We start from the raw sequence: 17,989 nt of genomic DNA, 5'->3' as shown, positions 1-17,989 counted from the left end.
ATGACAGCGGCTCCGGCGTCTCCGCAGCAGATCAGGGACCGGCTGCTGCAGGCCATCGACCCCCAGAGCAACGTAAGTACCCGCTGCGCGGGCCGGGACGGAGGCCGCGTGGGCCCGGGACCCTCCCCCTCCCTAATGCCCCTCGCCCGCCGGGCTCCAGGGAACCCGCCCGACGCCCACCGACCCCCGAGGGCCGCTGCCATCCCGGTCTCTCGCCCCACGGGCCCGAGCCGGGGGCAGGTCGGGCAGTCTGGCGGCGCTCGGTACGTGAGGCCGAGGCTTCCGTGCGGCCTGGGCGGAGGGAGCAGACGGGAGCTGAGGCCAGAGCTTTCCCTTCTTTCTCGCTCCAGCTCTACGACCCTTGCTGCTTCTGACGGAGCTCACCGGCCTTGCCCTTCCACGGGGACTCGCGACCCCCGGGAAGTCCTCCCGGCGTGGGGGGAGGGGAGGGAGAAAGGCTGTGGAGCAACTGGTGTCCGGGGTATGACTCGGGAGCCTGTGCTGCCTGTGTCTCGGCCTTCTGGGTGATCAGGGAAGTCCTCCTTCCCTCTTCTCCCGGCTGGAAGCACCTTCCTCGCTTCAGAGGGAACCCCCCTGCTTACTTTGCCCTTAGCCGGGTGCCCAGGGCGCGTGGAGAGTCCCCCCTTGGTTCTGGGAGTGGACATGCCTTTGCCGGATCCCTCCTGGGATCGCTGCTGACGGTAGATGATTTTGGGGAGGGAGGGATCCTTCCTGTTACCTTTCTGGGCCTAAATGCTCATTGCGTCTCTGATCAACCCAGAGCCCCGCTTTTTGGTGTGAATTAGAGGTGATTATTTTGTCTCCTGTTCCTTCAAGAGCCCTCCTTCGGCTCTCCCTTCCCCTACCTGAGCGTCCTAGCTTGGTGGTTTGTCACCTAGACGATCAGGGTTAACCCCAGGTTGTTGCTTTCTCAGATGGCCCTCCACCTAGGCTACTGTTTGCAGAGGGATCTCCTCTGCCCCCCTTCGTGTGTGTAGGGGAAGACTCATGGTGTTCTCATATTTTCTCCAAGGGATTGTTGGCAGTAGGGGTCATTTTCCCCTGTGGCAGGAGCAGGTTGAGCAATAGGAAGATGTTGTGGCATCCAGGTATGAAGTGAGCCCCTGCATTTGCTGGGAGACCAGGAAGTGGCCATTGAGATCACTTTTTAATATGCTGGGATCAAAGAAAAAAATTGTCTTGGGCCAGGTAACTCAGGTATCTCTCACTGTAGGGTTTTTGTTTTCCCTTATGTGAGTTTGACTAATTACTCTTAGCACTATGCTTTAAGCTTGGTATTTTTGGAGTAACTCACATTGGCTTGTAAAATTTTGGTAGAAATTGAGGAGTTACGGTCTTTGTAAGACTCTGATTTTTGTATCACAAGTAATCCTCTTATCCTTAGTCTTCAGGCCCCATTAAGGTTAACTTAGTGGTAATTGTTTTTAACAAACGTATACGTTTTTGTTTTGACTTTGGGGATGGAGTACACACAAGCTATATAAAACCTTTCCGAATTTTTTGCAGTAACTGGTGCTGCCGCGGTTCCCAAGATTGAAATATTAGTGGATAAAACAAGTGACATGAGAAATGTAACCTGGGTGACTTTTCCATCTTTTGTCCAGAGTATAACTTCTTGAATTCCACGTGCTTGTTTGCCTTCGGGAGAATCTGAGAGGTTGCTGAGATATTAGCACTGATCCTTAATGCCACCTAGGAGAGCTTTGGGATCAGGAGTCGCTTTGACAGGCGGTCACGATGTTGTAGATTAGATGGAGCAGTGACCTCAGGGGTTCCAGTGTTGTGTAAGGCTGTAATCTAAAGGGTTCCTAGGGGGAGAGGAAGGAGAGGAGGAAGGGGGGTTAGCCAGAAGAGGGAGAAGGAAACAAATCTCAGGTTTTTGTATTTTAGTGTGTGCACATATGTTACATTCTAGAAGCCCATGGTTGTTTTCATGGCATGGGGTTCACATTTCATATGGTTTGTTTTGGGGGACTCCATCACTAATGGGTGTGCATAGAGTTCTAATATAAGTGTGGATGGAATTGGGAAACTGTGTCTGAATATGAGCGATGAAGAAAGTGCCTCCTTTAAATGCCGCCGTTGCCAGTAACCATCCGTGAGCATTGTTAAGAACCTTTTGACAGGAGTGTGGCTTGGAGCAAACCCCATATAGGAACTGGAGCCATGGCAGAACAGGTTACTGGCAGAGGTGGTGCGACCATAGTTCTGCAGTTTCTCTGGATTGACTTGGGCTCAGGCGAGAGTGAGGTAGCTCCAAGAAGGCATTGCTGGCGCACAGCTGCTTTTCTCTACCTTGCCCAATTGTGAACTCCACTTTGGGATAGTTAGTTGACACATATTTAAGATGCTCATGGAAAAAAAAATGGGGACAGTGTTGAAGAGCCAACACTAAAATTAAACCTCTTCTGAGAAAAGCGACAGAGAATTGTGTCATGTAATGCTTACCTTTATGGGCATGCAATTATGGTTAACAAACTTAGCTTTTGCTTGAAAAATCAATGTCAGGCAGCTGACCTAATATCCACAAGTATCTGAGAAGTTAGCGAAGTAACAAAGTAACTGATCATCTCCTTGACAAAGGAGTTCTTGAGAGGAAAGTTGTCTCTATGTTCTCAATTCGAGCCTCTAGAGTATTTGAATTTTTGTAACAGCAGGCCTCTGAGTTAATAATTTCTGCCAACTCAGTAATGAAGTAAATCTTCTACACTCCTTTTCAAAAAGCAGCTAACAGTTTTTTCAGAACAATCTAAGCCTTACCCTCCTTGTGGCTATGTCAGCCAGGGTGTTGAAAATCTCTAAGTGCAGTGTGTGCGTTTGTCCCAGCTTAATCTTGGTGGATAGAGTTGAGGGCTCTGTCTTCCTTCTGCCCAGAAATTGGAGTCCGTCCACCCAAGCACAGTCTCCTCAGCAGGTGATTAGGTTCTTGTCTGTATTGGACACTCATTGTTTCATGGAAGTTCAGGCTTTGTTTTCCTGACCAGAATGTGGGCTTCATGAGCATGGTTTGTTTCTTTTTCTCTAGAGCAGAAGCATTGGACGCTTTAGAGTGCTAAGTGCTGGTTAAACTGACTGAAACCTAGAATCCTTCTTGGGCCTATGAAGCCCGTGTGACTTTTATATGCGCTGAAGTTCAGTCTTGGAGTATTCTAATTCAGAACTCTCTAGAACCGTGAAGGACACGGATGTTAGTCCGGCATCTGAGGATAGGTCTGACAGACGGTGGAGTGGGTACTGCATCCCCATAACAAGTTGAATAATGGCACAAGGCAGGCCTTGCTCAAAGCAGGTGAGCATCTCTGCACTCAGACCAGAGAGAGGCCAGAGAAGGCACTGAGGGGAAAAAGGGACTTGAACTTGCCAAAGATGTCTGTATAAAGGCCTCCCAGTGGTCAGGCTCTCCAGCAGGAAACTTCAGAAACTACTTTGTTTCTCACAGTTATGCAGACATCAGGCACAAATGGGAGGTGGTCAGAGGCCAAGGGGCCTCTACAGAGAGACACACAAGGAATGATAATTTTCCCACCTGGGAATTTGAAGATTCAGATGTTGCCTAGCTTCTCTGGGCTGCAGGGTCCTTGTCTGCAAAGTGGGACTGGGAACTGGTATGTGCACCCATAAAGCTCCTTCCAGATCCAGGGTTCAGATTCTAACATGAATTGTTTTAAAAGTTTTTTCTTTTAATGCAAGGTGTATTCTGTGAACTTCTTAAAATAACAAAATTCTAACGGAACTTGACACAGAGGTATATACTTTACGTGATTTTGCAGCACTTCAACAGGGTCTCCTGCTTCCCCCCAGCAGCCCTGTAAGGGAGGTGGAGTGAGCAGCCGGTCTCCCCTTCCTGCAGGTGCAGAAGCCAACAGCATGATGACAGTCGGTGCTGTTTAGTGGGTGCCTCCTGTGGCCAGGAGAGGACAAGATGCTTTTGTTTCTGCTGACTTCATTTGAGGTGACTGCCCTAAAGTTAGGGACTTACCCAAAGTTTAACTGACTGTTTCTAACTCTTAATGTCACTACACTGCCCTCAAAGGTGGAGAGATGACTTCAGAAGAGGCCCGAGAGGCAGTGTTCTTGAGCTGGTAAGAAAAGATGCGGGGAGCCTTTTCTGTCCCACATAAGTTTATATGAGATTACAAATTGGTTTAGATTTACCTGTGATAGATCTAACAGGTTGATGATATTAGCCTGTCCTGGAAACATCTTAAGGTTTCTGGCAGGGACAGAATCCTGGGCCAGACCATACCGTGGTGTGGCAACTGCCAACTGATAATAGAACTTTTCATAAGTCTTGTATGCCAGTTTTGTTTTTTGCTTCAAGATTATAGCACTTATGATGTTAACTTGAAACACTGTTGATCCTGCCGAAAGGAGGATTGTTAAAAATTGTAAAAAGGAAGGCTGTAGGTTCTAATTCTCTCCAACATGTTAGAGCATATAAAATCTAAACGTGTGTATGTTCTCTGATCACTCTGGTTGCCCAAATGCAATGACGTTCCTGTCTTTGCTCTTTATATGTGGCCAGGATGTCTGAAAAGAGCAGTGTGGCATTTTATGACTTTGGGACAGGCAGGTAACAAGTGTCACTTGTGAAGCAGGTGTAAGTCCTTGTTCTGACTCACTCTCTTCCTCAGAAGAAGGTGGATTTTACATTCTGTCTTCGCAGAGGTCTCCTGGTGGTCCTCAGAAGTGGCTTTAGTTGTAATCAGAGAATGTTGTCCTGGCTGGAAGTCACAGAGGCCTGGAGGACTGTTTAAGGTCAGCTTGTGGGAAGGGGCCTTTGTCTTTTTTTTTTTTTTTTTTAAGATTTTATTTATTTATTTGAGAGAGAGAATGAGATAGAGCATGAGAAGGGGGAGGGTCAGAGGGAGAAGCAGACTCCCCGCCGAGGAGGGAGCCCGACGCGGGACTCGATCCCGGAACTCCAGGATCATGACCCGAGCCGAAGGCAGTCACTCAACCAACTGAGCCACCCAGGCGCCCAAGGGGCCTTTGTCTTGATACAGATGTGAAAAGGCTCCATGGTCACCTGGGCTCAAGATGTCGCTGTGAGTGGCAGGACATGCACCTCAAGGGTGCCAGCCTTGGGGTTAGGTGAAGGAGCGGTGCCTCAGTTTTGGTGTCTGTTTAAGCATCTTCTCAGACAGAGCTCCAGTTTAACCAGAACCAGAACTCAGTCCGATTCCTAGGTGACTGCAGTTCTCTGGGCAGGTCTCTGCCCAGCCCCCACCCTAAATCGCCTTCTGGAAGCTGGGGGCTTTGTCTCTGTCAGTAGAAGTTGTGCCTTTTTCTCCTCCCTTGTGCTGTCCTTAGTCTATCTGGTCCCTTTGGGACCCCTCAGCTGGTTGTTGGAATGGGGAACTGAGTTTGTGGTCTGGCGAGTGACTGCATAGGCAGTGCATTTTCAGCCTGGCCCTTCTAGTGCCCACACTCCTCCTGTTCACTCTCAGGGCACACATGTGGAACTGAGCAAGTATTGATGTGGGGATTCCATGAACTAGAGGATATTTCCTGCATAAGGAAGACATACCAATATTCTGCATGCGCAGGTTAATAGTGGTCTCTGAATTCCAGGTCTGGGGAGGCCATACACTAACATCTCAGTCACCAACTGATACACACTGTTTATGGAGAAATCTGGTAAAACTAAAAAAGGTGGCACAGCAGTTGAATAAACATTTCTAGCAATTGCTTATGGTTTTGGCTGTGGGGGGTTCAGACCTGGAGGTGCCCAGCCCCTGCCCTCGAGGGACCTGGAACAGGAAGAGAATGTGCACATGGGCAGTCTGGGGTGGGGTAGAGCTTGGGGGTGGGCAGGGGTGGTCTTACAGGGCTACAGCTCTTAGGTCTAAATGGAACAGTTCTTCGCTTGTCTTATTCAGAGGTAGTTCAGAATTTTGAGGAGCATGAAATGACTTCTAGAACACTTCATAATTTGAGTTTTCAGAATGATAAGTTTTAGAGTCAGATGCAGGAAGTCTGTTCTTGGTTCGTCTCTGACCCGAGGAAAACAATTTGGAGGGATGGCTGGCAAATCCTTGAATAGTTTGCCTTCTCAGCAGTGGCATGGGAAGGGGGCAAGCGTCAGGCTCTGTGAAGGGCCTGGGGTCTGCTTTCAAGTAGTTGAAGAGCTTTTGTACCCTGGGGTTAGGTTTGCTCTGTGTGGCTTTCTGAGGCAAACCTAGAAGAGGAAGGAGGTCCTGGGAGGTAGGCCCTGCTGCTCTTGGGGGAGCTCTTGATTATTGTCAGAGCTGGCTTGAGACAGTCCAGAACCACTGTGCCAAGTGGATGTGCAGACATGCCCGGGCCTTCCATCTGGACCCCCAGACTCCTGCCCATGAGTTCCTGGAGGTTCTGTGATTGTGTGAGGAGCCCACTAAAAAAGGAGAAGGGTCACATCAGGTGATGTGCCACTGCCAGGCAGGTGGGGCTGAAAAGCCTTTGAATGCTCCTGGGACTGCAATGAGGTTTCCTGTCTCTATCCACTGGAGGCTGTAAAATGGACAGCCGCAGCCTACAGAGCACCTACTGTGTGCCAGGTACAGTGTGGAACACTTTGCATACTGGTTTGTTCTCTGAATTAGTCCTAGAGGTAGATGCTCCGTCTTCATTTTCGGGGAGAGTAGAGATTAATGACCTCTCCAGTGTTGCAGAGGACACTATGGGCCTATACCCGGTGCTGGTAGGCTCAGAAGTAGTGGGCTTAATGACGGCCTCCTGCCTCCCACAGAAGCGGCGCCCAGCAGGGAATTTGGACTCCACTGTGTCTTCGGAGGTTTAACCTCATAAATACAAAGTGTTTTTAAATGTTAAGTTTCGTGTTTCCATTTCCTTCGAAGTTCCCACAACCTTTCTCCCTTTGGAATCTTCTAGCCTTGGCTCCTAACCTTTTTGCCCGTCAGGATCCATTTCTATGATCAGAAATACTCAGGAGCTTCCACATAATGACAGTGTACTTTTCTTAGCTGTTTTTTTTCCGAAAATTCAAGGGAAGAAGCTACTCCTAATCTAGTCATGCTTTGAAATGAAGTTGTGTCTTATCATCAAAACAGCCCCCACTTAAGTCTGCAAGCTAACCGTCCTTGTTTGTGTGTGACACCTAGGATGGGATCCTCTGCAACTCACATTTGTGGCCTACTGTCATCCCTACTGCTCTCCTTTTCCAGAAACCTTTCCTGCTTTCATCCCAGACAGTTGCCCTCAGGCACTCTACATAACTTAAAAACCCTACATTCCTGCTGATAACAGGTCTTGTTGATTACATTTTCCTTGGGATTGCAAGCTCCTTGGTAGTGGAGCATGAGTTAATCCCCATGTTTCTAGGATTTACATAGCAAGCCGGTGCTCAGAAGCTTGTTGATCTTCCTGTAAAAAGGGCTGATCTTGGGAGCTGGCTGTCAGCACTTACCGAGCAGGTACTAGGGGCTGGTACTTTTCAGCGCTTCTCACAAATTCAAAACATTTAGTATGTACAGCAACACAGGGAGGGAGGTACTGGTGCATAAACTGAGGCTTAGTAGACACACAGCTAGAAGGGATCACACTGGGATTGGGAATCCTCCTCTTCTTACCCCCCATCAGGCCTCACCCATCTGCTGCCACCTCCCATGTCACCTCAGAGAGCATAGTAGGTACAAGGTAGGCATTCCACTCTCTTGCCCGAGTCTGGATCCTCATGCTGGATTTGTCTGTGGTATGTTTTTATGCTAGGCTGGGAGGAAAGTTGTACCTGAAATGCCTTGTGCTTTCTCTTGAACTGGCTGAGGGAAAGGTGTGAGGTGTTTTTTTCCTGTCTCTTGGCTGGCATTTTTCACCCCTGACAGAGAAAAGTTGACTCTTAATCTTAGATCCCTGACTGTCTGTGGACCCTGGAGATACTGTTCAAATGCTGCCTTGGGACTCTTTGGTCCCATGACAAACCAGACCCTTCCTGGATACCCCTCTCCCCTGGGTTTCATCAGGGTCAGAAAGTGGGTGATGCTTCTTCCAGGCCATATCCTGTGGTGGGTCAGCTCATGACTGCTGTGGAGATGCCAGTCACCCGTCCACGGTGTGCAGAGTGATTTCATAGGTGGCTGGCTGTGGCCGGCCTTGACTCTGTGGTGGGGGTGGTGGTGGTGGTTCTGTGGTCCTCTCACGGAAGACTCATGTATATGTGACTATGGCTCACACTGAGAGCTCAGCAGGCGGCCTGGCAGCCCTCTTCCAGGCACTGGGAGCCCCATTGCCCTGCCCATACTTGTACCTTCGGCTCCATCCCCTACCCACACCTCTGGTCACACTTGGTTCTGGGTAGCCACCTGATCCACCAAGCTGGCCACAGCTCTCCTTGCACACCTGGGGGCTGGGTTCTTCTTGTCCTCCTCCCCCCCAGTTCTATTAGCTCTCTTGACCCCTCTTGCCATCAGGTCCCTGGCTCAGCTCAGGTTGGAGTATGGGGCCGTGGCCACGTTCTCTTTCCCCAGGTGATTGAGAAGGTAGCTAACTGCCTTCTTCTTTTTAAGGCCAGCCCTTCTGGAATCCACTTCAGGTAGACGCTTTCCAACTTTATTTACCCCGTGCATCTTGCAGGTGTGCCAGGCAAGCAGTTGGCAAGCTGACTTTTCAGTGTTGTCTGTGGATGAGCGACACTGATGTGTAGGGTGTACAGTAGGAACAGTGTACCCTTTTCGCCAGTTGTTTCACGTAATTTCCTTCAGGTGTTCAGTTAGATAGATGCCAGCAGAGCACTTGTCTTCTACTTCTACTAATTCTGTTGGCCAGCCAGCCCTAGAGGGAGGGTCGTATTGTGCTCATGACAGGAATGTAAATGCAAAAGGGCTGATTGGCTTGTGCCACTCAGAGGCTCAGAGGTGAGTCTGTTCTCAGGTGAGGACCTGGCTTTGCTCCATCTCTTTTGTAGTGCTCCCTTCACACAGTGGGGTGTCTTCCTCCCAGCTCCCCCAGTTGGGGATTCGCCTTCTTTGACCATCATCCAGGGGAAGGAAGAGAAGGTGATGCTTTTCCAGAAGTTTCAGCAGACATTTCCTGGTGCCTTCTCTGGCCTTTGATGGAATTAGTGTTGATTGGTGCACCCCTAAATCTGGGCATGGTGTAGTTCTACCCATACCGGCCCAGAATAGAGGGGGTTCCTCCAGGAAACATCAGGGTCCTGTTGGTGGGAGGGGGTAATGGGGTGGGGGGCAATCTGACAATGCCCCTGAATGCATGCCAGTTTAATCATCTCTTTGATGTGATAATACTATCAAATAGTTGGGCATGGTGCTGGCCTGGGAGACTTGGGTCCAGATACAAAAATGGGTGTTACTAAAATGTAAGGTCTGGAGTAAGCAATGGAATGATTTGGATGTTATGAGGTCACAGCACGGGGTTCTGAGTACCCACTCCTGGTTGTACCTGCAGACCCTGATTTGCCTATAGTCACACTTGGGTATTTTGCTGTTACCTTGTGTTAGCGCCAGTGCTGGGGTGCAGCTTCTGATCCCATCCTGGGCTGAGGAGCACTTTGGGAGTCTTGGAGAGCCTGCCAACAAGTGCTGCTTGTTCCCCAGTCCCCGTCATCTCTCCTGGTGCTGCACCCAGCCCAGGCAGGGGGACATGGTGCAGTCTAGAGGCCCAGATTCACACAGCCCTCCTGTAGCTCGGAAGCAGCCCCGATGAACAGGCGAGAGTTGAGTTCTCCACACTTCTGTCCTCTTGGCTCAGAGGAATGGATGGGCACTGGATGGTCTGTTCAGAGCTGATTGTCCTGCCCATTTCCTCTGCCCTTGGTTAACCTGGGTAACCAGAAACTGCTACCTGCACTTCCGGGCCTGGCTTCTTCCCCTTAGGTTAACTGAGAAGGGTAGGGTCAGATGATCTTTCACGGCCTTCTCCATTTTTCCTTCCCTTTGTTTGGGGGGGGGTACCACCCCCAACCACCAACCTGAAGTTGGTGATGTCTGCTCCCCACCCCCCCACCTTGCTGGATGCTGGTAGCCTAGCAGTGACAGAAGTGGGCCACATGTTAGGTTTTTGGTATGACCATGGGAGGAAAGGTTTGTGAATGGATATTTCACTTTCACTTCTATTTTAGAGGAGCTTCTCAAGCATTTACAATTCTCAGTTTGAAGGTTGGTGACAAGGCAGTGCTGCCACTGAATGCAGGAACTTATCTTCTCACCAAAGGGCAGAAACATCACCCTCCCAGGTGTTATGTGAGCTTGTCCTTCCTTTGCTTGTAACCTCCCTCACCCCATCACTGAGTCAGAGTGGTGTTTGTGAGCACATGTGTGTCTGTCTCTCTGTCTTATGGACAGACTTCTTCCACGTGGTGGGAAATGCAGCAGCTCAAGTTTGACCTCTTGACAGGTAGGCCATTGAAGAAGAGGGGATTTGCTCTCCTGCTTCCAGTTTGAAAACTGGAGAATCACTCTGGCTTGGTTTGAGGGTGAAGGGGACCTTGTAAGAAAATGGCAGTGTCCACAGGAAGTCAGGGAGGAGCATGTAGAAGCAGGGTCTGCGGTTCAGACAAAAACAATAGGTGCCCCCCAGCCTGCTGTCATTCTCCCATGTGGCAGGACAGAAATGGTAAGGACACTGGTCGGGGGTGGGACTGACTTAGGGTTTCTGGTGAACCTGCCTGTCAGCTCCACTTAGAGGGGAGTGGGCACCTGCTTGTCGCCCTGGGGATGACACTCTTGTTAGGATTACAGTGAACATGGTTTTCTATCTGTTGGGAGGTGGGCTCCCCCAAATTGGGAAATAGGAAGTGGCATCATCTGCTTTGTGAGATGAGCTGACCCTGGGCCCAAGCATGTACTTTTGTTTGTCACTCCAGGCTGTCTTCCTGGGTCATCGTGCTGTCTTCAGTTCCCCGCTATAGGGTTAGTGCTAAGTGTACCTCTGCAGGAGTGAGCGAGGCCTGAGGCCTAACACTGATCGGTTCCCATCGTCCACCGTTCCCCTTGCACCTTGCTGTGTTGGCCATTCCGTTCTCTCCAAACTCTATGCCCATGGGGCCTCCTTATCCCTGAGTGTTTTGGCTTTGCCTAGCACTACCAAGGCCCTGTCTGCCTTTCAGGCTTTTCCCAGGTACTCTTAGAGCCATGGCTTCCAGCAGCACCTGAACCCTCTCTCTCCAGCTGACTGTTGTCCTGGATGTGCAAGCAGCCCATTCTAGAGTGGAGGCACCTTCTTTCCTCCTGCCCTTGGTATGCTACTCTGTGGTGGTTGGTGGTGCCACCACTCTGCAGGCAACCTCAGAGTTGTCCTGGGGTCCCCCTCCTGTGGCAGCCCCCTTCCTGCAAAATGGGATCTCCAGGGAGGTCTAGTGCAGCTGCTTAGCAGCTGGTCGGCCTCCTGCTCTCCTCTCCACACCAGCTGAAGAGTGAATGTCCCAAAACACAGACATTTCATCCCCTCTGTTGAGGCTGTGTGGCTGGCTGGGTAAAGTCTGAGTTCTTGAGGTAGCATATAGTGGAGAAGACAGTCTTTCTCTGGGTGGAAAACTTGGGCTTTGTCATTAGACAGGACTAAACTGGAATCTTTTTTTTTTTTCTGCAGCCTTGGATGAGGTCAGGTTTTCAGCCTTCATTTTCTCAGGAGGATGTACATACGCTGCTTCGGAAGGCTCTTGAGAATGGAATGTGGCCCCAATCCTGAAGTGCCCTGGGTATCGACATACATGGCAGCTAACAGTTCACAGGCCCCGTAGTGGGCAGCCCCTCTAGCTGCCAGTTCCTGTCCTTACCCTCTGGTCCATGCCTATTGGATGATTAGTGACTGGGAACTAGCCAGTCACAGGGCTGCATCTTCCTGGCCAGTGGTTTGAGGATACGCCTATGACCCAGTCAGAGCCTGTGAAAGTTTTCGCACTTTGCTGGTGTGGTTGGGGTGGAGACATGAATGGGAGAGGATATGAGCAGGTTGCTGCTAGGGTCTCCTGCTTGGGGACAACCTGCCCAGGAGTGAGACCAGCCCAGGGAGTTGAGGGAGGATTAAGTCACCATGGCCTGACTGGCCCAAGGCGAGCCCTGCCCGAACTTTTCAGTTAAGTGAGCCAGTGGCTTCTTTTCTGGATGAGGCCCTTTTGAGCTGGCTTTTCTGTTACTTGTAATCAAGAGAGTCTAGACAGAATCAGCCAAGCACATTATGCTCCAGTCTGTGGCTCAGGCGTCCTCTCTCCCCCGCTGCTCCAGCTGTGCTCAGTTGCTCATCAGTCAGCTCTTGACCTGCTAGTGTACCCACACCTGGATGGTCCACCCTTCCTCTTTTTTCCCCTCCCTCCTCACTTCCTACCTGCCTCTCTGGGCTCTGGGCCCAGGGTGCCTCCCCCACCAAGGCCAGTGCCAGCTATCTCAGGAGCACCGTCTTCTGGCTGTTCTGGTGTCCTGGTCTGATCTTTCCCACAGCACCTTTAAGCTGACATGCCTGTATTGCACTCCCCACCCACCTTGGTTCTTCTGCTGGTGCATAGTGAGCCTGTTTGTTCTGTTACGGTCAGTGACCAGTTTATGAACTGATGTGGGTCCATCTCTCATTTCAAACTACAGACAAGCACAAGCAGTGCCTAACTGGGGAGGGTTGAGTTGGGTTGAGGGTAAAAGTTCAGGTTTGGTGGGGCCTGGGCAGGGCAGCCGCTCAGCTCACGAGTATCGGGGTTGGGGTGGCTGGTTCCCTGGAAGACTCTTCATTCCTGTTAGGACTACTTGGCCCTCTCCAGATCTCAGCCTTTCGGTGTCCTCCGGTGGTATGTGGGTTCTCTTGGAACCATAGTGGCATAGTTACCACTCAGGCACCGAGCCTGTCCCATGTGTGTCCCGTAGTTCTAGGGAGTCTGGGGATTCTGGAGGCGAGTGACAGGACGCAGGGAAAGGGGAGGGCGCTCTAGGTGTTGCTGTACTTGTGTAGCCCCTTCAGTAGGTGGTGAGCCCTTTAGGCCCAGCCCTGCAGGAGAGCTGGCCTCCTCCCTCTTGTGGGTGAGGCCCCGGCCAGGATGAGTCCCCCTTGCTTGGGGCTCTGAACACTGAGCACCAGCTGAGAGCCAGTGAGAGCAGCAGCTTCAGGTCCTTCTCTTGCTTCTGTCTGCCTGGACTTGGGGCAAATCGCTTCCTGTTTCTGAGGCTCAGTCTCTTTATTTGTGGCTCGGGGCTATTGGAGCCATTACCATTACCTGGTGGCGGTGTCCTGAGAGGCTGAGCATGTGGGTGCCTGGTACAGTGCCCAGCTTCTGTTGAGTCACCAAGATAACTGTGACGGAATGGGTACTATCTGTGTGATAGGTGAACAAAAGAGGGAGGGAGGTTGTCCTTACTGGAGGCCATGCAGAAAGGGGAGAATAATCCTATCAGTGACCATAGACCTGCAGATGGAGTTCATAAAGGTTATTTTTTAATCTTCAGGCCTTAATAGAAGAGATAGGAGGGCAAAAGCAGCAGCTCTTAAGGTGTCTTCTCTCTCTCTGCTAGGTATTATCCCATTTCATAGAGGAGTGGAAGGTGTAGCTGGATGAGGTAGCTAGTAAACTGGCCACTGCATAGCTGATCTCAGAGCATTTGCTTTGAGACAACACTGCGAGCCTGCAGAGAGGAGAGGGGTGTGTGAGAATCCCTGCAGAGGTCTTTCCTTCCTTTCAGAGAACTGCCTGGTGATGGAGATGGTCTCTGTCTGTGCTTTCCAGTGTGGTAGCTCTGAGCTGCGCATGGGTGGCGAGTACCTAACGTGTGTCTGGTAAGACCAAGGAACTGACATCTAAATTTCTATTTAATTTCAATGACCACCTGAATTAGCATACTTCTGGGGCCTCAGATTACTTGTGCTTTGGGTAAGGGCTTGGGGCTGTGTTGTCTTTTTCCACATGGGAAGTGGAAGAGATGGTTGCACCTGGGCTAGCAGAGGGGTGCAGAATGGGGCTCCTGTCCCTCCCTTGCCACCCACTCATCTCAACCCCTCCCCAGCCAGACAGCTCTGGTTTTTCCAATGTCTCTAGAGCCTCTGAGCCATATCTGCTCCATTCTTGTCTTGTGGAGAAGAAAGCCTTCTCATTTCTTAAGTCTGGGTTGATGAATGCAGTTAACAATCGAATAGAAATCCTTTGAGCCTCCCTCCTAAGTAAAAAGAGAGATGGACAGACAGAAAAAAAGAAGAGTATTTAATGTTCAAGGGTTTTGGAGAGACCTGGGTTCAAATCTCTACTGCTCAGTCTCTGAGATGTTTGTCGTTGGACAAATCACATCAAATATTTGCTTTCAATCTCAAATTTGCTGTTGTCTATACAGTGAGAACCAAACAAGCCCTACCCTACTGAAGGGCACGTCGGGCACTGGGCGTGCGCAAGCCCCTCCCCCACCTCTTTGGGAATGGGGGCAGGAGCAGTTATTCTCCTGGATGAGTTTGTAGATATTTAACTTTGGTTTTCACAGATGCTGTTTTTTCTCAAAGATAGTCTTCCCTTTAGTTAGTGTGAGCAGTGAGCAGTTACCAGACAGCATTGCATAATTTTACACATTTCTAAAAGCTCCCTGGGGGTGGGAAACGGGAAGAAATAGGTTGTAGCATAAAATCTCAGACTTGTAGAACGAAAGGCGCACTTCTTTGGAAGAGGTGCTTCAGTTGGAACTCCCAGTCAGGATTAAAACCTGTCTGGACTTTTCTGAATCCCTTTGTACTGCATTTGCAGACAAGGGTGATCAAAATACGAATTTGTGAATGAAATCGCCTTTAGGAAGCAACGTCCTTTCTGTATGGAGAGGGTATTCACAACTAACAGTCCTAAGATCTCAGAGACCTCACCGGACAGAGAAATGTTGATGTGATTAATAATCAGAAAATATACCTTGTACTCAAACATGTGGGAAGAATGGCATTGGCCGGGAATCAGGACTCAAGTTCAAGCTACCCTGTTGCTATTTTAAATCTCCGAATCGGTCTCCCACTCTGCCCGCTTCATCCCGCACCGCCCTGCTGGCAGGATCCAGGAGCTACTTCATAGTTCACCCTTTTGGAAAGTTTTTATGTAGGGAGAAGGCATAGCCTCGTTGGTGTCCTTTGGTCTAGTCCTTTTGCTCCTAGGAATCTATTAACAGGTACACGATGAATTTTAATAACAATGTTAATAGATATATTCATGTAATAATGATTGTTGATGTCATCAATTTAACAGCATGGGAGAAGCTTAGGAAACACGGTGCATCTACAGAGACAAGTAGCATAGAGCTGTGAAGGACAGTCCTGAAAGCTCCGTGGAAAAATGGGCAAGTCTTGCCATGATGTAGAAAAGGAGTATTTTTGTCAGCCAAGCACAACTAGGAAAGGCACAAAAACTAGAGCTTTGGATAAAATGAGAACACTTGTGTTGGGGCAGTAGGAACATTTTTTGTTTTTGTTTTTCCTGTGCTCCATTGTCTTTTTAATTAAACAGTAAAAAAATGAAAATAAAAGTAGACTGCTTTAGCCTGAAGAGTACTCGAGAACTATTGAGAGCAATCAGATGTGGAGTGGGCACGGGGCGGTGTGTACTGCAACCAGCAGAGAGGGTAGAGTTCTTTCTCATGCGTATCCGGGAGGTTCAGAGCAGCGGCATGCAACGCTTTGCCCTCGTCAGGGCCACCAGTCCTGTTCTTCATGCTCTCAGAGGACTGGGGTCCAGCCTACCAGGACGAAGGGGACGTGTGTGGAGTCATGGTTTTATTCATCGCAGTCAGTGGAGCCATGTCTGTGGCTCTGGTAAACTCCTGGTGTCGTCCGTGCTTCCTGCTCTTTGCCACCTTACTGTGTCCAGTCCATCTGTAAGGCCTAGTGGCTCTACCGCCGGACTGTCTCTTCTCTATCTCTGGTGTGTGCCTGGCCATCTCCCTGGTGGGAAACTTCCTTCTTGCTCCTTCCAAACCAGTATCAGATCTCATCACTCTGCCAGTTAAGATCCTGTGCACTCAGACATCCCACTCATTATCATCACCTACAGGTGCTCTGTGACTTGGACCCTTCTTTCCTTCTATCCTCAATGTGTACTTCCCTGTCCCTCATTCATGACTGTCCTCAGGTCTGTGGCCATCAGACTCCTTCAGGTCTCTCCTGGCCGCCCATTGTAAAGAGTCCCATCCCCTCCCTGCTGTGTCACGCTGCCGCCAGGTGCTCTCTTGTCATGGCACACGTAGGAAATGATGGTGTCCACACAGTGCTCTGGGGGAACAGTCCAAGTGGGACCGGAGGGAAATACTCGAGCGTGGCATTTCTTCAGTGTGATTATGAGAAAAATGAAGGATAAAGTGTTAGGGAATGTGTAAAATAATTAACTTGTATTGACTTTCTAAATAATGTCATTAATTTTTATAAGAGGGAGTGCTATGTCCATGAACCTGACTTTTATTATGCTAGGTTGGATTTTTTCGCTTGACTCTAACAATCACGGTAGAGAAATTCTGTTTGCATGTGCAGGTGATGAAACTTAAAGCCAATTTTTAGTAAACATTCAATAATTGGCAAGAATTGCTATATCTAATGAATCCAGGTTCTTCCCTCTTTTCGTGTTTGCTTGTAACGTTGAAGTACAGTAATTATGCAAATGGATTTTCATTTCATTCAGACTTTATTTCAGGTTCTTTGAAGTAATGTACAAATTTACTCTGTGGTGTGTCAGTAAATGTTTGGCAACGGGCCTTTTCTGGAAAAAAGTATGCATACACATATACATGTAGGTTTATACATTTGACTGATAAACAGGATGGGTAGTATACAGTTCACAAATAATAAAATACACAGCCCTCTTTATTGTCAATTCTGTATACCAATTGTTTCACAGATTGCTTTCCTTGATTTTTGATCTTTTGTATCTGTAGTTAGCTTATGAGTGTAGTTCTGACGTGAATGTTGATTGATAGTTTTGTTTATGTTAATGCTGAATTAGATAATAGTTTGCAAATACTAGAAGGATATTTCCTTGTTCCTTTGTGCTAATCCTAATGTAATGGCTACAGGCATGACACACTTTTAAATTTAATCTGCATTATTAACATTTTCTCCATCACTTTCTTAAATCTAAACCCAGGGGTTGGCAAACTATTTCTGTAAAGGGCCAGATGGTAAATATTTTGAGCCATAGAGTCTGTCACAACTCTGCTGTTATTTATAGCACAGAAGCAGCCATATACAATATGGAAATGGATGGTTATAACTGTTTTCCAATAAAACTTTATTTACATAGCTGATTTTATGTTATTTGAGTTTTATCTTGATAAAAAATAATATAAAATGAAAAAAAACCTTTATTTACAAAAACAGACATTGGACTGGATATGGCCCAGGAGTACTTAAGCCCTTATTTGTAGTGTTTGCCAATTTCCACGGTGTAAATACTTCCACTGTGGCTGGTTTCCAGCCACTAACATGACGTCACCACATGTGGAGTTGGGAAGAGATGCCTCAGTAGCACACCATTTTCTCCCTTTGGATACAATAGTCATGAATAAACTCAAAAACCTAGATAATAGTAACGTGGCAAAATAAGTAGGAAGTGATGAGTTGTGAGTATTTCATCTTTGTTTTCAATACAGCTCGTTGTGAGCTTCTGTCATTGCATTTTTCACAGTGGCTGTGTTTAACGGCTGGCCCCCAAGATTCCTGAAAGTTTCACCCCAGGCTCTCGTGGGTTGGTGTGAGTGGGCTCCAGCCTGGTCCTGGGTAGAGTCCCCCCTCCTAGCCAGTGTGGACCCTGGCCGCAGGCCACAGGCTCTTGGTCCAAGCTGGCATTACTGCCTTTGCAGCGGGCGGCCGGCTGGCGTGGCTCTCTTGGGTCAGAGGCTGTGCTGGGAGCCCCTCAGGGGCGTGCGGTGAGCCAGCTGCCTGACGGTGGGGCAGGGCCGTCCTGCTTCTCTGTGGCCTCTGGGGCTGAGGTGCCCACCTCCCCAGGCCCAGCGGTCAGCAGAAGCCTTCCTGTAACACGCTGCATGGTTATTTTTTCTTAGCTTTTGGTACACTCACATTGTCCTGT

General features: G+C 49.0%; 1 protein-coding gene across 1 annotated transcript in view; it reads left to right on the top strand.

Annotated features, from left to right (window-relative positions):
- The window catches only part of MED26 (mediator complex subunit 26), a 55,380-nt gene continuing 37,391 nt past the window's right edge, over positions 1 to 17,989 (top strand). Inside the window, 1 exon segment of the mRNA XM_032412323.1 lies at positions 1 to 72. Coding sequence (XP_032268214.1) covers positions 1 to 72 — 72 coding nt within the window.

This window comes from Phoca vitulina, unplaced genomic scaffold (genome assembly GCF_004348235.1).
Source record: "Phoca vitulina isolate PV1807 unplaced genomic scaffold, GSC_HSeal_1.0 scaffold13, whole genome shotgun sequence".
In the NCBI taxonomy this organism is placed as follows: domain Eukaryota; kingdom Metazoa; phylum Chordata; class Mammalia; order Carnivora; family Phocidae; genus Phoca; species Phoca vitulina.
The sequence above is the reverse complement of the archived record's forward strand: the minus strand, read 5'-3'. Positions and strand labels throughout refer to the sequence as shown.